This window comes from Pseudopipra pipra, chromosome 15, assembly GCF_036250125.1.
Source record: "Pseudopipra pipra isolate bDixPip1 chromosome 15, bDixPip1.hap1, whole genome shotgun sequence".
NCBI lineage: Eukaryota > Metazoa > Chordata > Aves > Passeriformes > Pipridae > Pseudopipra > Pseudopipra pipra.
Window position 1 is genome coordinate 14,114,064 of NC_087563.1, and position 21,069 is coordinate 14,135,132.

Consider the following 21,069-nt stretch of genomic DNA (forward strand, 5'->3'; position numbering starts at 1 on the left):
TTGTGTAATGAAAAAACTTATTAAAAGCAAGGTTTTAAATCACTTTGCTCTGAAGCAGTCCCTGTGCACGAATGTAATTTCAATTGTGATGATGAGACATCTGACAATGGTCACAACACCAAGGGCAGGGTAAATGCAGCAGAGACTCTGACAGTGTTTGTGCCCGTTCCCACTGCAGCCCTCTAGAGGTCCTGTACACAAAAACACCAAGTCACTTAGCCACAGTTTCACCCCAAAAATTGGAGATAATTTATTAAACTTTATCACTGACTGAAAAAAGTCACTAACGTCTCTTATAATAAGTTAATGTTCTTAACAGAAAAACCCCAAGCCGTGATTACTGCATTTGCTCAGACTTTAACATTTACTTTAACAGTATGGTACTCGATTGGTTCCCCTTCACAGAAGGGAGTTTTCATCTACACCGCAAGCCTTGGAATCTTCCCCACTGCTCACTCAGGCAAAACAAACTCCCAAGATGGCAACTCAGCAGTCTGGCATCCTGCTTCTCTCCTCTGAGGGTCACAGCAAACATCCACCAGCCTTCACCACCAGCAACGGCCAAAGGGAGCTGCAGCAGGTGACATGCACAGATTTGTAACTGCAGGCCAAGGTGTTCTTCAGGTTTGTGCTACAGCAGCAGAGGTCTCAGCCTGACTCCTCTCAAGGAGCTGACAAGGCAACCTGGGCAGCAGGAGACTCCTCTAACCCCCAGAGTGCTGGGAGGACATGGGCAGGGCAGGTTTGACACCTGACAGTGCCAAGATTGCACATGTGTGTGCAGCTCTCCCAGTGCATCCATGAGGGTGGAATATGGAACCCTGCTTGCTCTGGTGACACTGCTTTCATTGTTCCTCCTTGATCCTAAAGACAGTCTTCGAGTGTCCTTCCCCTTTCCACAGCCATCCCTTTGGCACAGCACTCATACTGTCCCCCAACCAGCACAGCTCCCCTGGGGCTCACCTGGTCAGTTCTTACCTTATCGTGCAGAACACACTTCACTCATTGTATGTTTTGGCTTCTAAATTATTAGTGCTCATGTGAAGGGACAAACAATTCTCAAAACTTTCTGCAGCTGAAACACCCACAGTCTGGGACCCAAGAGAGCAGCCTCCAGGGAGGCTCCCCAGACACAGCGTGTTAAAGCAGCACGACTCCTTCTCCTCACCTCAAGATTCCTGGTAGCCAATGCATATGAGAGCTATGCAAGATTTCCAAGCAGGAGTCAGTGTCCTAAATTCATCTGTTCAGAATGTTTTGGGGGGAAAAAATCTTTGTAGCCATCTGCTTTTCATGCCTGCTCCCACACCCCCAGCCCTGCCACCAATATGCACAAAGAAGTCAGCAAGCAAGATTCAGAACTAAAAAATCCCGTGTGCTTGACCACGCACACTCCCTGCTACCAGCAACACCTCTCCCTCCTCCAGCTGCAGGGAGGGCAGCATCCCACACCCCTGAACAGCAGGTCCATCCCACGCCTCAGAGGCGGTTGCAGCCCTCAGCAAGGGGGGTGACAGACCCACACTCACAGCAGCCATCACAACACTACGGAAGCACAGAGCTCTTTGGTCAGTAACAGCAGTCAAAGCCACCGGCGTCACATCTCCAACCTGTAAAAATAAACTCTCAAGCCAGACAGCTGCAGAAGCTGGCTCAGCCCACCCATCCACGCGACCAGAGGGAGAAACCAACAGGCCGTTTTGTTATTCAGCAACCTCTATCATCCTCCTGCTTCCCCTCTTCATCCTCTTCCGTCTCAGTTTTGATCTGGGCCACCCCGAGCCGGTAGAGCGCGTCGCGGATCACCACCTCCCCCGGCTGGCAGCTCTGCACCACCTCCTGGATCTGCCGGTTCACGATTTCCCTGCTGGTCAGGAAGTCCATGAGGCGGTTGTAGAGGTAATAGTGCGTGGGGTTCTCGAAGGTGATGGGCCTTTGGCGGATGTTGCTCGTTTTGCTGTCGTTGATGGCGGCGATGATGGTGCCGTAAGGCTCCAGCTCCCGGCACAGGGAGATGCAGTGATGCCGCGCCGTGGGATCCCGGGAACTGTTCTGCTCCGACCCCATGTGAACGATGCGACGTGCCGACGACTTGGTGATGGGGTGCTGAACGGAGTGCTCAGCCACCGTCATGTCCACGCTGTAGTGCTGGTCTAGCAGCTCAGGGCAGGACACGTACTGCGGGAGAGACACACTCCAGGTAGAACAAGAAGCAATTTGCTCACAGCTAAGAAGACAATACTGGTTGGCTGAATTCAACCAGCACTATGATTCAGGACAGAGGCATGGCTAAATGATCCAGGCTGACCCTAAGTGCCACAAAGGTGGTCTGTACACTCCCTCCTCACTTGTACGCCCTCAGAGACAATCCCAAGGCACTAGCAACCCTCTTCCTCTCCCCTTTCTCAAGAAATAGCAGTAGTTTGAGAGAAGTGAGTTGCTCTGTCAAAATAAGTGATGTGCTCCACAGTTCATGACCTGAACTATTAAAATGCACTCCCAGCACAGCTCTTCCTGTTAAGGACCATTAACTTAACACAGCGCTCCAAGCAACAGGTAATGTGTTCTGCTATGCTCAAAAGTGATGCACTGGCAAAGCTTAACTCAGGAGACACTTATCAGGTCAAATTCATCCCTGGCAGTGTTCAAGGCCAGGTTGGACAGGGCTCTGAGCAATCAGGTCTAGTGGAAGGTGTCCATGGCAGGGGGGTGGAACTGGATGATCTTTAAAGGCCCTTCCAACCCAAACCATTCTGTGACTCTACAAAATGATCTCGAGGCACCATGCAGGTTATATATGCTTTTTTTTAAAATTTTTTAAATCTCGCTTCAAACTTTTCCATACTGGACTGGCATAGCAGAGAGCAAGGGTAAGACATAACTAACCGTTGGAGGATCCATGGGGTCAGAGAAGCAGCCCTGGTTTTTCCCCCACATCTGGGAAGTCAGGCCAGGCCAGCAGAGGTCTGCACACAGTGCCACTGAAGAGGCTGTATCAACAACATACACTGGAGGCCAGTGACGTGAGGAAACCAGCAAGTCCACATGATCCCGGGCACTTTCTCCTCTTACTATGTACTTTGAGCCACACACCACCTGGAAAGAAAAGGATTAATAGCATCAGCACAATAAAACTGAAAACTTACAGAAAAAAATTTAGACTTAAAAAAACTAGGCTCCCTTTCAGATATTCCAGACTACACAGTAACCAGACAGTCACTTTCTCTAAAGATATTCTGTTTCTTCCTCATATACATTCACTTCATCTTGTTCAGGAAGAGATGGTTTTAAATTCCACTTCAGTAGCAACATAAAGACCAGGCTTCAGATCGTGAGATCTCCTGCAGGACTGCTCATACTCCAAGCCACAAGGCAGTGTGTTTCATTTCTAAGGCTCAGAGAAGCCAATTCCATTGCTTCTATTTAATGAGGAAGTTCCATGCTGGCAAGTCAAATAGCGAACAGCAAGGTAAGAAAATAACATTCCTGACTCCAGCCTTCCTTACCTGATGTGGACACATTTTGTAGATTTTCCCTCCTGTGTGATGAGCAGAGGGTGGTGTGATGCTTGTCCCATTCTGTACAAACTCATAGAGAGCAAGGAGGGAGTAGCAGAGTTGGTCCTAGAAAAGACAGGCCCCAGAAAAAGTCTGTATGTGCCTAACATTAATGGACTCCTCCAGAGAGGGAGAAGGCTGCAGGCAAGGTCTCCCAAATACTAATTGCACTTCACCCAATAACTTCCTAATCCCACACTGAGCACCATGAGGATGACAAGCAATTACACAACACTGAGCCCGTGACAAGGTAATTACAGCCTTCCTTTCTTCTAGCCCACAAAGGTTCAATTTACTTCACCATGTGTAAATTATCCTATAATTTGCTGGCACCCACCCCTGCCCTTAGTGCAGTCAGATGAGAAGTTAATTACCTAAGATGGCAAGAGTGGATGAGGGAAAGACAGTGAAGAACAGCTCCACTCCTGCAGGCTTGTGTGTGGGCAAACAAACCATTACCTTTGTATTTGAAGCCTCCCAGGGGATGCCACACTGTGTCAGAAAGCTCTGCAGCTCTTCCTCACTGTAAGAGTTTATCAGCTCAGGCCTGAAGACTTCATCCTGAAGGAGCCTCACCAAGGCACTCCCATTACCTGCAAAGGCAGGAAACAAGTCTCAGCACTCATTCTCAGGAAGGGAAGTCACCAAAATAATTTCTTATGAAGACTACAGAAGCAGAGATTGTACAACCCACTGCCAGCATGAGAAAGCTGTGAACAATCCTACTTCCAAAGCACATCACAGCCCACACTTGTCTCGAGCCCTTCATTGGTGAGGCCAGCAGACTGAGCCCAGCAGAGCTGCAGACTCCACAAGCACTTGCCTGTCTTGTACTTAGTAACCTTTAGGTGACTCACAGAAGAGCACAGAGAAATGTGACTTCAGCCTTCGGACTGAGCAGCTCCAGGCTTACCCTTCACATTTCCTCCCCGATTCCTTCTCTGGAGCTTCACTTCCACGAAAGCTCATGTAGCCCTTCTGCAGCTAAACTCTCTAGAACAGCTGCAGCCCTGCCTGCAAAACCAACTCATACACTTGTTAAGCTTGCAAAGCCCGTTTTCCTTCTTATACCTCATACCTAAATTTTTAAGGGAACTAAACTTAGCTCTCATACATCTGAGCTTGTTCCTTTCATGGTTTCTGGTTATATGCAGTCAATATGCAGCAGATATACTGAATGTTGACAACACTGATAAGGACTAGCACATCCCTCTCCTACTCTTTTCTCAAGTTCTGTAAAAACTTATTTACCCTTTACTGAGATTGTAACATTGAGATACCAAGCACTACCTGTAATTTTCACATGTGAGTATCATGAAACAACATGAAACAAATCCTGACTGGCATTCAAGATGTGCACATATCCCTGTGCAGTCAGACCCTATCTCATTTGGGGTACAGTGTTCTGATGTCCCCCATGTCTCAAATGCATCAAATCACATCAGTGAATTCAAGCTTCACAGGACAAGCCAAAGCTCAAGCAGCAAAGTAGCCTGAGAACAGCCAAAGCCACCCCAGCATTCTTGCCTTTTCTCAGCAGCCATAACTTTTAAAGAGACATGCAATCATCAATTCTCAATTCAACATGACCAAAAGACTGAAGTCACCAACACATGAAGCACTCCTTTAACAAGCACAACCCGAGCTGTTACCTGGCACTGGCTGTGCATCCAGGTTCTTGTCCTTCTCTGTATTGATCACCACTGCTCCTCTCATTAGTGGAGGGAAGAAAGGAGCAACAATAGAGGCATCAAACTTTGTGATGGGGATGCTAGAAGGAAAAGCCACCTGCTCAATCACCTCCGTCTCCATCGTGGACCAGAAGTCTTCTACATTCACTTCACTTGATGGCAAGTATTCTGGCCAAGTAAACTAGAAAGAGCAAGGAATACAGTGGTCAAATACAAATAACCACAGTTCATTTGACAGTTCTGTGTCAGACTCAATTCAAGGCATGAAGACAACTCAGGAGAGTGCTCAGCCCAAATGTAACAAGATGATTTCAGTCTCCTAAAGTTCCCTACAATCACTTTTTGTTGGAAAAGCCAGACATGCTGCATACTCCTACTAGGGCTTTTTTCCCCATTAGAGAAGACAGCACCTCAAGGAAACTGTTATTGGGGAAAAAAAAGAATGCCTTCATGTCAAAGGGAGAAGGCCAAGTTCAACCACTTTCATCCAAGGTTCCTACTGTCTGAGGCTGCTGGACAAAAGCTGTGGCCCAGGGAGAGAGGATCTCCTTTTCCCCAAACTATACATCAACACCTACAAGAAGAAGCTCAGGCATCACACTCCAGCCACATCCTCTTGTCAGGCATCAGCAGAAAACCACTCACAAAGGTCTCGTGTACTTATCGTGCACCACGAAGACCAGAGTCAGCAAAAGTCATTATGATCATCTTTGAACACAAACAGGATGTGAAGTGTGGGAAAAGCCTACCTCTATGTTTTTCAGTGCCAGGACATTTTCCACATTCCTCTGGGCTATTTCCACCTTAGGGGTTATGCCACAGATTCCACAGATCATATCATTGTAATCCCGGACCGTAAGACATTCAAAGGCCCAGTAGCCATTGCACAGCAGTTCCTGGAGCTGAACCTGCTCATCAGGGCTCAGTTTTTTTTCTGAAAAGAAAACATGCCACTGTTACTGCTTTCACTTCCTAAAGTCAGTGGAGAGGTAGTAGGACTCCTGTGCAGAATAAAACCAAATCTGTCCTCCAGAGAATTGTTACAAAGAACTGGTCATGGAGGTACTGTTGGATTTAGGAAGTGATTTCATAGAAACATACCACAACAGAATAGGTGAGGTTTGCCTTTTTATAACCTAACAATCATCAGCAGGTCATAATTTGGTGTGTTATGGTAAAAAAAACAGAAGGAAAACCCACCAGTTTGCTCCTGAACAGAGTCGAGAATATTGGAAATGGCCACTCTGGGATCCTCTCCAAGTTTAATGTGGTTTCGGATTGCAAACAGAAGATCCAAGCTCACTAGCAACTTGTTGCCCACATTAAAAAGGCCTGCAGTTAAAACAAGACAGATCTTTCTCACAAAGAAATATATTCCTTACTGATACACAAAACACTCATACGAGTACTGTTCAGAGGATAACGGAAACACAGATAGTACTTCTGTACTTCTGAAGTGCAAAATTTCCTGCTGAAAGATTAACTCCTTTCACAGACTTGCCTTTGAATTTAAAAAGCTACAAGGAGCAGCAGCCAACCCATCTCGTCACTAGCCAATGCCGAGAAACAGCACTCTCCAAGGATGTCTCTGACTATGACCTCAGGGATTGCCTTGCAGAACTCAACATTCACCATGCACACAGAGGAGACCAGTGAATCAAGGCACCATCTTCCTCATCAGAGCATTCATATGTGTTTTTCCTCATGAATACAGATTTACTTGCAGAAGAAATGGAAGAATAGTGCAAGTAAAAAATAATTCTAGTTTAGTACACTGGGGATGGGAACAAGCCCTTCTGTGCAAAGACAGTGCCCTGATACAGTCTCAAGGCTTCAGACTGTAGTCGTGCTGTAGGTTGGCAGGCTCACATCTTTCCTACCTGTGTAAATATCAGTGAAGCTGTGGAGGGCCAGACACTGCAGGTTCAAGCACACTTTGACCTGAGCTGTAACCACCTGCAAGCGGTTAGCTGTCAGCAGCCAGCACTCCTGAGGACCAGCAAGGGAACTGTAACAGACAACAGAAGACCGCTCTGAGTCAAGTCAATGGGTTTTTCAGTCCAGCCCTGCAGTAACTTAAAGAATTCTTGTTGAGATGAGTTCATTAGTATGTCAGTCTAAGCCAGTTCACATCATTTACACCAGAAAAAAAAAAAAGTTATATTTTAAAACAGATTCCCTTGGCAGAGTTGGGTCACTGCTCAAATTCTTTTAAGAGCACTACAGCATCCCTCCAGCTCCATATGCCAGGCACACAGTATTTGAGAGGTGGAAAAATCTCAGCTGCCCTGGGAGAAGTGTCTGTCCCATTGCTGTGGGACAACAAATGGTGATCAGTAACACATTCCACCCAACAGCCTGTCCCTGCACACACAGAGCTTCTGAAACGTCTGCTCCTCTGCAGTGCAGCTGCTGAGGGGGAAGTTCAGACAGGAGAATGCCAGTGGCAGAAATACAGCTGTCCACCTGAGGAAACAGGAATCAAAGTCAAATCCACCTCCCTCCCACTGGCAGGGGTTCAATTAGAGCCTGAGCAGGGACATGTGAGAGTCCCACATGTAGAGCACTGCAAAGCAGCCCAGCATAGACAAGGATTTACAATGCACAGGCTGGTAAGTCACAAGGTGAAAGACAGGGTGCAAGACAGCTCTGTTCTGAAAAAATTACTGAGCGTAAAAACTATCTCTGCTGGAAATATCTCAATTAGTTCTAGCCTGACCAAAGCAAACATCCATCATTTGTATCAGGAAAGTATTTTTTATGGAAGAAAGAAACTACCTTAAACTCCCCAACATTTTGCAGTGGGAACAGGAGGATGTCTGGCAGACTCAGAGAGGAGATACCCTACAGGCTTTTATAAAAACCTAGTTAAGGTAATCTAGCCAATGCACTGGGAGTTTCTGAAAATCCTTCAGGTTTCCATTTGGATACTTGTTACAAAAAAGGATTCACTCAAGCACACACTAAGTCATGAAAAGAATAAAAACATCATAAGCAAAAAGATCCACACAGGAAATATTCAGATCAGGAAGAAAGAAAAGGGAAATTACATAATGCACTGTAATAACCTGTAAACCCACACGTTTTCCTCTGTCAGTCTCAAAACATCAGAATGGAAAACAAAGAGGGGATGACTAATGAAAATACTCTGTTTCAATTTAAAAAAAAAAAGTTACACCTAGACTTAGCAGTCACTCTTTGAACCTGCTAAACCCTTTCCATGCACATGTAGGTCAGTCAGTGTTACTTTCACCATCCTCAGTGCAGGGGCTAAAGCAAATATTTCGGGCACACTTGTAACACAGAAAATCAGCACGAGGTGGAAAGAGTCACAAGCCTAAACAGAATCTTACTTCTGTCCCCCTTTGAACAAGGGGCTGTTACAGAGGAGGCACTGTGCAGATGGAGACTCGTAGTAGTTTGACCAGGATGTCTGCTCGATGGTGACTGTCTCCTCGCTCACGTTGGACAGGATGAGCCGCGAGCTGTTGAGCTCGTGGATGAGCGTGAAGATCTCGGCCAGCTCCGACTCATTCTCGGGGATCTGCATCACCTTGCGCAGCAGCTGCAGGGTGGACTGGCGCTGGATCTCTTTTTGGGATGGAGTTAGGGGCTTGCTGGTGTTCAGCACGTCATTCTGACCTGGGCTGACCTCCTAGAAAGCAAGCAAAACAGATATTCAACTCAGCAAGCACAGGGATGAAATACTAAGAAGACCAAAGAAGTCACAAAAGGTAGTAAAAACACAGTAACCTTTGCACTCTACTGCTCAATCACTGACTTTAGACAAGAGCTTCAAGCCCAAGATACTTCACCAAAAACACATTATTACACCCCAGCCTTTTGGAAACTCCTACTCTGCTAGACCATCACAGATTTGCCATCAAACTGGAGTGTTAGTGCAGGGATTGGAGACAGAGTGAGGATAACCACCAACAGGTATATAAACACTTCAATAATCCTGGCAATCATCACTGCCATTCTCCATAGGTTATAAGGCACAGTGTCCTGTATAACAGGCTCAGCCAGCCATGGCAGCCTGCACATCTCTCTAGAAGCTGGAAGAGACAAGTATTAAATGAGAACTGAGGGCTGTGATATACAGAACACTCTTATCAATTACAATTGATCACCTACAGTCCTTCAACACTTTTCTCTCCAACACACAAACGCTATCAAGACAAAATACACGAGCACAGGAGAACCAAACTCCAGGTGTCCCAGGAGAACAGTGAGAACACAAACAGGCTGACCTGTTTAATCACTGAAACTCTCCTGCCAGCATTTCAACCTGGTTTTCTGACTAGTCTAACAATGAGGTAAATGATCAGTCCAAAGCCCAGAGACAACAACAACATGTGTGACAGGAATGCTGAACACATCTAGAACCAGAAAATAAGAAAAAAACTAAATGAGGAAGAGACAAGCCACATGCCTCTCAAAATGCAAGCTGAGCTAAGCACACTGCTGTTCCTTACACAGCTGTTCTGTGCTCACACAGGCCATCTCAGTTTGTTTGTGTTTTTAAAGAAAAACCAAAACCACTAAACAAAATTATGTTCTTCAGAATAAAAAAGGCAAGTGGAAGAGTCATATTACCATACAGACTAAAATTCTGTCTCTATGCTGAGTGGGCATTTCAGCTTAGAACAGGACAGCTCCTTTTTTTCATTTATTTTCTTAAAACATGACAATTCTGTATGAGAAAAGCTAACCCCTGAAACTTCAAAGGAAAATAAAATAAACTCAGAATTAATTATTTACATCCATGCAGAAAAACAGACAACTGACAAACATATTTCTGCATCAGAGAAAAACACAACCTACATACAGAAATAAATTCAGGCAGGAAGCAAAGTTGCACTACAAACCCTTAAAAATAGGAAGCTCTAATACAAAATGTACTAACTTAACTGACGCTAGCCCCAAACTGATCACAAAGCACAGCATACTTGGGAGTTTTTTGATGAAGTCTGAAGTTCAACAAAGCTGACACAACAAGTGTGACTTCGGGGGTGATTTCCCCAGTACGTACCAACATACCAGAAGCATTTACAAGCTAAGGAGACACCCAGTGGTAGCACTGAGTGTGCTCAGACTCATTCTCAGCCTGAAGCACCACTGCTACAGGAATTTGACAGTTCAAACGTTATCACAAGTATTTTAAATTGGACATTATCCTGTTAGGAAAGATTACCACAATGAAAAAAACCCAAACCATGTTCCCATGGGCACTTGCAAACTAAGGTACTTCCCTGCCCAGCCCACGAGAGACATTTGATAGAACAAACCAGCCTGAACCTTACCAGGGATTTTGCTGTTTTCTCAGTCCTGTCTTTGGCAAGGTTGTATCCACAGCTTGGACAGATACGTGGCTTGTGCCTGTTTGTATACACGTAACTGCAAGAGGGGTTCTTGCATTTTCCTCTGCCACGTGATGTTGCCAATCCCAAATCCTGAATGACACAAGAAAGATGTTTGCTGACCTTGACTTTTAACAGTTGGACTCGATGATCTTAAACCTAAGTGATTCTATGATTTTATGCCAAGAAGATTCTAGACAAAGTCTAAAAAAGATTATCATACATTTTTTCCCCACTTCATAGCATCTTGTTCAAAGGTCAAACAGCAAGCCCTGTCACTTTGCACAGAGTACTTTAACAGGCACTGAAATATTTTTTGGCCAGTTCCAGAGACCACAAGCACATTAAATTCACTCAGAAATCCCTGATCCTCCCTGGAGGAACTCGAGGAGGGGACGGGTATAATGCTAGGACACGAATGGAAACCCAGCTCTTAACAAGGTCCCAAACATGACTGCAAAACAGAGCACAGTCACCTGGGATTAGGTCCAGAGATGACACACAAAATACAGACTGTTTCATGTTAAAAAATGAGATATATTTCTGCAAGTTAGTAAAATGAAAGTCACGGAATGTTCTCATCCCAGAGAGGACACTCCCCACAAAGTCACACCGTTTGAAAAATTCTCACCAAAGTTACGGTGCAGCTGTACTTGCAGGAAGGGAATATGTCCGGTTTGACCTCCACTACTTTAACCTGAGATGCCCTGCTGGCCACAGCACTGTGGAGCTAGAGATTGAAAGCAGAAAAAACACCCATGAGACACCTACTGCTGAATACATGTATACATCCTGTAATCAATATCTATTAGCATTCCTGCTCCCAAGAAATTAAATAATGTTCATTTAACATCAGAGTACTACAAGACACTGTGTTTTGCATGCTAAGGCATCAAAATTCACACAGATTTATTCCAGCACCTTGGCATACTCGGTCATATTTTACAGGTGAAGAGCTCAGTATTCAATACTGCATGCCAGATTATCAAAGCACCAGCAGATCCTGAAAACATCTTCTGGAAGTAGCTGGGAGGTTCTTAAAGCAGCCAACAGCAGGACTGTTCAACAGCATCTCTCACCCACCAAGCATTTATGCTGCTTCTCATCCGTACCATAAAAACTGCAAGTCACAGATCTCATCATCATAAGGCTGCTACCTTTTTATGCTCTATTTCTTACTCAGGTCGTATCACTCACCTGGGAGAAAAAAAAACCCAATATGGACAGAACCCTCCCCCCAAAAAAACAAGAAAATAATTTGCATTTGAAGAACAACCCATTAGGTACCTTTCGCTCGTCAGCACTTGGTGGCTGCAGAACTGACTGGCCCAATTGTTTCAGTGTACTGGGCTTCAAGCCTGATGTTCTCACAGGGGAATGCTTGTCTAGAAGGAGGAAAGGGATGCAGCAGGTTAAATGTGATAAAAAAGGCACTGTTTCATTCTGACATATTTCGTAAATGCCACCATAGTCATGTGAGATCTTTCCTCTGAACTTGAAATGACCCAAGCAGGTGTTTCATGGCCCATTTACTGCACTCTCAGGCAGAAAGAAAGTGGGGGGGTTTTTTTCTAGCATAGGTCACCACCTCCCTTCAGACCTATCTTATTATTTGACAGAGATGAGTTCAGTGTGGTGAGGAAAGACAACAGCTCCCAAAGTACACCAGAGAATGCTGCTTTTACCAGTACTGGCAAAGGCCTGCCTGCTGCTCAGCTGCTCAGTGCTGGCCTCTCTCCCCACGCTGGCTGGTGCAGGCAGAATGGCTCTCATGGGTCTGGCTGCAGCCAGCAAGGAGGGCTTGGGTCTTGGTTTACTCTTTACTTCTTGTCCTTTGTGTGTAGCAGTTGGTGCATCAATTCTGAAAGACAAGAGCTACAAGTGGAAAAAAATTCTATCGATTCCTCCTCAGCTTCAGTTTTCTTCTTTTCCCTGAACTGTGCTTTATTAGCACACTGATCACAGCTATTGCAATAAAAGGAGAGAGACTGCTAAGGATACATCTGCCCTGTGACTATAATTTAGTTGTCACTTTAAAAAACATTAGCTCTCACAGACAAAGTCTCAAAGGAACAACTCTGGACTGGCACAAAGCGCACAGCAAACAGAACAGAACAGGTCTTACAGGAAGCACTGCCAACTGCCTTCAATTTCTTGCACTGATTCCATCAGCACACAACAGACATCATACACTCCCATAACATGAAAAACTGACTCACCCCACTGGCTTTTTCACACCTGCACTTGGCACCTCAGAGGATGGTGGCACCCCCAGCCCCGCGCTCTCCTTCTCCGCCTGCTCCGAGGAAGCATCTCCTTGCCGCTGGCTCTCCTGACCCAGCACCACTCCAACAGCACCCTGCCTGTCTTCAGCAAGCACGTTGTTTGGAAGAAAGTGAGCCTCAGAGATGATCACTTCCTCCCACTCCATCTCTGGCATCTGCCCTCCCGTGGGCACAGCGTTCAGCAGCTGGCTGACGGCTTCAGAGCTCTCCAAGGCACACTTGGAGGGACTCTCGCTGACGGCTGTTGGCTCCGTGAGGACTGACTGCTGACCTCTTTTAGCTGCTGGAGTTTTAAGAGAGGTGCCTGAATTTGGCTCAGATTTGGTTTTTGGTTGCTTTTCCTGGAAACAAAGAGAAAGTCACATTTCAGAGCTTTAGGGTTTCGCAGATAAGTAAGTTCCCTGCACATATGCCATGTTTCCCATGGCCTATTTAATGCTGGATCAAAACAGCAAAATCCCAAGTGTTTAAGCTGTGAATTGTACCAGAGCAGACAGACAGCACCTCCTACAACAGCAGAGGCCCTGGTAACACTTTATCTGGCCTCTTGGCCCTTCATGTATTATTTTTAGGCACTGTTTACTTCGGAGAATCAATCTTCCTTAAACTCCCTCAAATATCACCATTAGCATCAACATCACAAAGTCACCCACCACCTTCCCCACCAAGGCCCCACCTCCTACGCTTCTCTTTCATGGCTTCAGCTCTCTGATGCTGTCTGTTCTTCCATATTATTGAGAAACAAGAGGAAGTTGGACAGAGAATTTGCAACTTTTGGATATGTGCATTCAGAAAAGCAAACATTTGAGCAAGTCAGGAAACAGGACTACTTAGGAAGGTTTTTTGACTTTAAGAAAAGTGTTACTTCCACGACTAAGGCTACAGAAGTCATTGTACTGGGGACAACGAAGGTACAATGAACACTGAATTGCTAATATGCAAAAACACATCAGAAATGGAATCCAGAGTTTTTGGCATGACAAACACACTAATTCTAAGCTCACTACAGAGTTCATATTCAGAAGGATAACCTAGTTTTTTCAGAAAAGGTATCTTAGAACCTTTCTAAGGAACAGGAAGCTTTGTATATATTTAGTTTCAGTTCTACTGATACTATTATTAGTTAAAAAGAAATTGCTAATGCATATTTTTCCAAAGGCATGACACCATAAAAACCAGTGGACCTGTTTATGCAAACATGTTCCCAGCAAAACAGAGTAAGCCTGAACTACAGAAAGAAAACTCCTTCTAAAATGTTTCAGTTCTAATCAATGTAGGATTGAACAGGAGCAGACAGGCTACATTCAGGCAGAATCCAGAAACACTTTTTGCAGTCAGCCATCTCTCTACTTCAGCAAACAAAAGCTTTACCAAACAAAAGTGAAGACACCCCCATCACTATTTGTATCCTGCCACACAGGAAGCCCAGCCATCAGCTCAAGACACCACAGAGTTTGTAAGCTGCCTAAAAGAATTCTTGCACCTCAATGTTTAATGGATCCAGACACAAAACAAAGGAGGTCCAGAACAAATCCACACAAAGCCACTGAATTTCAATGCCAATTTTCACACTAAGACATCCTTTAAATTGTGCCTGAGGAGCCTTGTTTCAGACAGAAATTTACTTAATGAACACACATCTTTTCAGAGCTGACTAATTACCGTGACAGTGCCAAGGTTTAAGCAGCAAGTGGGTTTTGCTGTGCACAGTTAATAGAGATGCCAATAACTTAAGCAGAATAGGTATCATGTCCACTCAGACAAGCTTCCCAACTCCACCAACATCTGGGAATTTCCTTCCAGCCAAAGGTCAGAACATTGTGAATGATCAGACACATTGCCATGAGACAACAATACTCAACAGCACTTCAGCTTCCACTACATCAACTTTATTAACAAACTCCCAAAGGGTCATACATCTACTATAGCTGAGAGTTGTTCTTCCTTTCTGTCGAAAAAACAATGCTGAAAGACCCCAGGAAACCTAAACTTGTAGAAGAACTCCAAACGCAGAGAATAAATTGCCGCAAAACAAATCGTTCAATGAATTCCTGAGCTCAGCTGGGACTACAGCAGGAAGAACAGGCAATGCCTTCCAGTCACAGAAACTGTGCAGGCAGAGGGCCAGAAGAATGTGTCTCCTCTCCACAAAAGAGTTACCAAATGCAGCCCCATCTGTTCTAACTGATGCCCTTACAAGCAGCATCTTTACCCAAGGTGTGGTGATTTCAGATCTGTCCCACTTTGTGCAAGTGTTCTCTGCAATGGTGCCTTGCTCCAGCACATGCACTGGAACACAAGTGCAAGAATCAGTTCTGGTATATCTGACCTCCTATGCTAGATCTACAGGTCTAGAAATACCACAGGCACTCACAAAATCAGCACTTTTTGTCTGAAAGTTAGGAAAGGAAAATAAATTTACCTTTGGGATCCATTTGCCTCCCAGGAAGTTCCCACATGTTGGGCATTTTGGTGGCTTATGCCTGGTGACATAAGTGAAGGAACAGCCAGGATTGGTGCAATTTCCATGTCCCCTGCGAGTATAGGTGGTTGTCTGAAACAAGAATTGTAAAGAATTTCTCTACAGATCTGAAAAACACAAAGTTGTGCTCATCACTCCCTTTTTCCTCCTAAGCACTTTACAAACGTTATTCAGCAAATCACCAGCTCTGCACTGTTATTCCTTTTACTGAACAACCACCACACAGCTGGATCAGGGTGAGTCAGCACCATAACTACTCCAAGTCTAAACTCTCAGTCTACACAAGAGCCTTTGGTATAACCAGAATTAAGATCAACCTGCAGAGCAGAGATGAGCAATGCACATAACCTCTGGAGAAGCTACTCTTGCATTTACAGTGATGCAACAGTTCTCTTTGAACATGGAAAAGTCATAATAAGATGATATAAAAATGATTCAAACAGCAGTCCACAGTGAGATGAGATGTGATTAATACTCATGACAACGGGGCAAGGGGGTTGTTGTATGCGGTGGTCGAGTACTCCCTGGTGCTTCACCAACTTGCTATGAACTACTGAAACACCAGGAGCACCACCAGGCAGTATTTATAAAAACAACCAAAGCAGAACCTGTCATCTTTGCCAGGACAACTGCACCAACACGTGGGAGTTTTTGTCAGCACAGCACTTCCCAATATCCTGTTCTCAACACTCCCGAGCGAGCTGTTGTACTGTAACTCCTTAACTAGGTACGGATTTTTCTAGAAATGCAAGTGCTGCTGTCAAAGAAATGAGCCAATTTTAGCCTGACACTTCTCAGGAACAAAAACCTGAGGTACTTCCATTCTCCCCAAGACACCTGGAAGAGTATCACGTTATGTACCACTATAAATATCTGCAGTATAGAGAAGCATAGAGAAACTGGAAAACAGCATTTGATGCTAGCTTATACAACACAAGGAGCTGCAGTGCTGACTGTACAATGAAGTCCCAAAATTACTACAGAAACACAGGTGGCTGGAGTGGTTTGATTAGAGAAGTAATACTATTCTTCCTCATGCAACAGGCCACACAATCTTTTACATGTCTTTAAAACCTCAGGTCACTGCTCCTCTCCTGTCACACGGCCCAAGTGACAGCCATCCACGAGACTGAGGAGTTCATGTTTTCCTGTCACAAGAGCACAGTCTTGCCCTTAAAGGGATGGACACCAGCTGGGATGAAGGGATGAAAACAAATATGCACTCAAGTAGAGCATGTAGATGGCTACATACAAACAGGTGTTGACCAGATGTTTTGTGATAGCTTTATCTACTTTGCCTGTGTCCAAGAAATTCCTTGAAGAAAAAGGCAGCAAAACCAGGCCCCTATGAGACACTCTAGGAAGTCAGAGACCCCCATTAGCTTATGCAAGACATAAAACCAGGGACAAAGGAATATATCAACTGATATGATGACTCCAAATTGGATTATCTTTAAGAACTGATTCAGGATCAAAGCCCTCCCATTCCAACATCTTCAAGACAAACGTATGGCAATACATCCAAACCTTAAAATACCACAACAAGACTCTGAACTTCTTACCAATTTAATTGATGCTGGGTTCTCCACAACAGAATGAGCTGGCAAAGGTAACATGATGAACTGTGTTGCAGGTGTGGAGGAGCTATTCTCTTCAGTATCCTAAAACGAAGTAAAAGGGAAAATACATGCAGAAAAAAACAGACATGGTGACCCATATCCCCCTCTCTCATTAACATTACCAATAAACACAAGTCCTAAGGACTGATGAGACCAGAAGGCAGGACAGAGCAGCGACCATTTCAAAAGCAATGGCCTTGCCAGGTTCATTCTGGAAACTACCAAACTCTTCACACCTTGAAATTGAAAACAGTGAATCCAACTCTTCACTGACTAAGGTTTTCTATAACTGATCCCTATCACCTCAGCTTAAAAGGACTCCCTTCTACCGCTCTGCAACCAAGAAAACACCTATCAGACCACAGAGACAGCCGGTTTTTTCTCCCCAAAATCTTGCAGTCCAAGTGCAGAACTCAATTACTGGCACTGCAATAGCACAACTATTGTTATAAGAAACAATTAAAAAAAACTCAAGGAGTCATCTTGAGGCACAAGTGATACCAGCACATGGCTGATTCAACCTGGAAGCAGAGACACCGTGGTCACCAAGTTACTTTTGTATCACCGATTACAAAAGTTGCTGTTTTCCTCAGCACAGAGCATCCCCACCCTGCTGGGCAACAGAGGATCTCCTGCACCCACCAAGGATCTTAATGTAACATGTGACAATGTGCACAGACAAAGAGGCCTCAGACATTTCAGGTGAGACTCTGGCAGGAGCCTGAGTGTCACTAGAAAAACTTACCCTCCCTGTCACCACGGTCACCACAGACACCCCATCGGGCACCTGGGGACGGGCCACAGCGATGCTCCCATTGGAGATGTCCGTGGAGTTGCTAACAAGAGTCTCCTCAATAACCACCCGGGCCGTCTGATACGGCTGTCCTTCTATTTCCAAAGAAGCCTCATCTAAGAGGATATCTCCAGCCACTTTTTCTGTCACAGGGCCAACGTAGTGAGAGAGAACCTCCGAGGCAACGGCTTCCTCAGCAGGCTCGGGCTGGGCAAAGGCTGCAGCCTCCTCTGCCAGCCCCTCAATGGCAATGCACTGCTCCGAGACACCGGCCTGGCCCGAGTCCACGGAGAGGATGTTCTGCACGGCCTCACGGGACACACCGGAGATGTTCCTGGGAGCTGTTAACCCCTCGGGGGCTGCTGGGCTCTGTGCCACACATAGTTCCACTGACTGCCTGCTCCTGTCCTCCTGAAGAGTGGTTTTGGGAATAATTATATAGTCAGAGCGAGGGAGAATCTTGCGGAAGCCTGGAATGTCTGGGACTACTGCTGTTCGCGTGGACGCCCTGGAGTTCTGTTGGGAAAACCAGAGGATGGAATAAATGAATATGAGAAGAGAAAGAGATTCAGCTCTCAATCCTGCTATTTTAGTGCCTAAAGTTCACATGTTTTCCTGAAGCAGTTTGCTGGGAATTTCTCCGCATGACAGAGCCTGCAGAATCCCTCTCAGTCCTGGTTTTATCACCCACTTTCCCATCACTCACTCTGATGATACAACACAAAAATAACTACCATGAGCGGGTACTAGACATATCCATCTTGAATTTCCAAACATTCTCCCCTGACTGAACAGAAGGCAAAGGCAAGAGGCAGTGGCCTCACACAGACTCTTTACAGGCAGGAATACAAACTGGGATCTGCAGTTAAATGACACACAGTGCTGTGTAAGCAGTGGTCTTCAGCTGCCACAAAGACAACTTACCGGGTCCAATCCCTCTTTCTCTAGCTTGGCTTTCTCCAAGTAATAGCTTTTTTCAGCCACACTGAGCAGCCTCCAGCTCTCACTGATCTTTTTGTTGATTTCAGACTGAGGGAGGTGCGGGAGCTCTTGCTGGACTTTCAAGTAAATGTCATAATAGTAGAGAAGGTAAGCAGATCTAGAACACAACCAGAAATTGAAACATAAATTCCTTAGGAAAAAATAAATCCACAAGGTTTATGTTTGTCTTGAGGTCATTTTTCATTCAATTCTACTTGTAAATCCATTTTTTAACTAAATGAAAAGTAAGATTCTGGGGAGAACCTCTGAAGGAAAAAAGAGGAACCTCCGAGAGAGAGAGCCTCAGGCAAAATGTTCTGGGGTACATAAACTCTAGACTGAGCAACAGTGGCACCTGTAAAGAACATCAGAGCAGGCCCAAAGTGTCAAGCTGATGTTTCACATATGATGTTTTACACTGTGAAGCATTCCAAGTGCCCTGCAAAGTTCACTCATATCAGAAACAAGGAAAACTGCTGCAATACCCTACTCGGGAGCTGAACGAAGGCAGAAAGGACTTACCGAGGCTTCTTGGCTTTTTCTCCATGATCACCAGCACTTTTATGTTTCTTCTTCTTCTTGCATGGCACTGGTGATGCATAAGTGTAAGTGCTCTCTATCTCCTCCATCACCACAGTCACTTCAGCGCCATCATAGGGAGCCTCCATGGCTAAAACACACACTCTGTGTTATGCTCTTGACAAGTTACACAACATTTCTACCAACACAGACTTTTTTCATCACCTTAGCAAACTGGCAGCATCACTGGCACCTAATTTTGACTTTAATTAAGCCAAGGTAACTGTGTGTCACCTATTTACCTACTTCTAGAAGAAAACACCTCCTTTTCTATAACCTCAACACCATCAGCTCAGTGCAAACACACTGCACCTGCACTTCCAAAGCTGCAGTTCCACAGGGAACTCTGGGGTAAGTTTGGTGACCCAGGACAAGCCGTGCACGCAACAAGCACCTGCCTGGCTACAAACATCACGCCAGGGCCAGAGGCTGGACAGGCAGGAAGCCTCACAACCCTCTCACCCACCGACACATCCCCGGGGCTCCTCCCTTGACAGCAACAGCAGCTGCAGCCACTGGGGCGTGGGGAGGACATGGGAAGTTCTGGGCCCCTCAGTTCAGAAAGGACATTGAGGGGCTGGAGCAGGTTCAGAGAAGAGCAACGAGGCTGGGGAAGGGACTGGAGCACAAGTCCTATGAGGAGAGGCTGAGGGAGCTGGGGTTGTTTAGCCTGGAGAAGAGGAGGCTCAGGGGAGACCTCCTCACTCTCTACAACTCCCTGACAGGAGGTTGTAGCCAGGTGGGGGTTGGTCTCTTCTCTCAGGCAACTATCAGTAAGATAATAGGGCATGGTCTTAAGCTCTGCCAGGGAAGGTTTAGGTTGGATATTAAAAAGAAGTTCTTTACAGAGAGGGTAATCAGACAGTGGAATTGGCTGCCCAAGGAGGTGGTGGATTCTCCGTCTCTGGAGGTTTTAAGGTGAGACTGGATGTAGCACTCAGTGCCATGGTCTGGTAACCACGGTGTTAGTGGCTCAAGGGTTGGACTTGATGATCTCAGAGGTCTTTTCCAACCCGGCTAATTCTATGATTCTATGAATAAAGGCCCCACGCACCGTGCCAGGCGAAGCCCTGGCGTGACCCTCACCTCGGCCCCGCTGACCCCGGCAGAGCCGCAGCCCGGTACCCGAGCCCGGTCCCCCCTCGCGGCCCACGGCCAAGCGGAGCCCCCCGGCCCTGCCGAACGCTTACCCGGCCCCCTCCCAGCTGCCCGCACTCACCGGGCAGCCCCGGGGCCGCGCGGGTGGGCGAGCTGCGCTCACGTCCCCGCCGGGGCGCGGCGGCGCGGAGGAGGCAGAGGCAGGGCCGCGGGGCGGTGTGGCGGGGGGCAGCGGCGGTGTCGCGGGTCGGGCAGCCCCGGCATGCTGCGCCGGCTGCGGGCCCGGCCCGGGCGGAGCGCGGCACCGCCGGGGACTCCGCGCCGGGGCCGCCGCCGGAAGTGGCGGCCGGGACGGCGTCCGGGACAGGGCGGGGCGGGACGGCGGCCGGGAGGGGTCATGATTCCTGCGCCTGCGCCGTTCCCGAGAGGGCGCGGCGCAATTAGTGCTTAATTAGCGAAGGGCTCGGCTGCGGGAGCGGCACGGCGTTATGAGGTCTGTCGGTGGTACCTGGCGGGCGTGTACACCGAGTTCTCGCAGCGTTTCTTCCTTCACAGCAGGTGCAAGCCTGGCTCTTCCCCTCATGGTGGGGCGAAGCTCTGCTCCAGGCTCCAGTGATGTCC

General features: G+C 46.4%; 1 protein-coding gene across 1 annotated transcript; it reads right to left on the reverse strand.

The window, feature by feature from the left end:
* Window positions 1-220: 220 nt before the first annotated feature.
* HMGXB3 (HMG-box containing 3) lies at window positions 221-20,783 on the reverse strand. Its single transcript, XM_064672058.1, has 20 exons — window positions 20,570-20,783; window positions 19,294-19,441; window positions 18,715-18,889; window positions 17,743-18,306; window positions 16,941-17,039; window positions 15,319-15,450; window positions 12,831-13,237; window positions 12,297-12,472; window positions 11,899-11,996; window positions 11,243-11,341; window positions 10,555-10,704; window positions 8,602-8,903; window positions 7,129-7,256; window positions 6,449-6,580; window positions 5,998-6,182; window positions 5,210-5,429; window positions 4,017-4,150; window positions 3,507-3,623; window positions 2,887-3,096; window positions 221-2,178 (listed from the first exon to the last, which is right to left on the reverse strand). The coding sequence occupies exons 2-20, from the start codon at window positions 19,437-19,439 to the stop codon at window positions 1,708-1,710; spliced, it is 3,945 nt and encodes a 1,314-aa protein (XP_064528128.1). The 5' UTR covers window positions 19,440-19,441; window positions 20,570-20,783; the 3' UTR covers window positions 221-1,707.
* Between the last annotated feature and the right edge of the window lie 286 nt (window positions 20,784-21,069).

Coding starts and splice junctions, on each gene's coding strand:
- HMGXB3 (XM_064672058.1), bottom strand. CDS start 19,439: ATGGAGGCTCCCTATGATGGCGCTGAAGTGACTGTGGTGATGGAGGAG. Junction 12,473..12,830: donor GGTGTGAAAAAGCCAGTGGG/GTGAGTCAGTTT, acceptor CTTGTCTTTCAG/AATTGATGCACCAACTGCTA. Junction 3,624..4,016: donor GGGAGGCTTCAAATACAAAG/GTAATGGTTTGT, acceptor TGTCTTTTCTAG/GACCAACTCTGCTACTCCCT.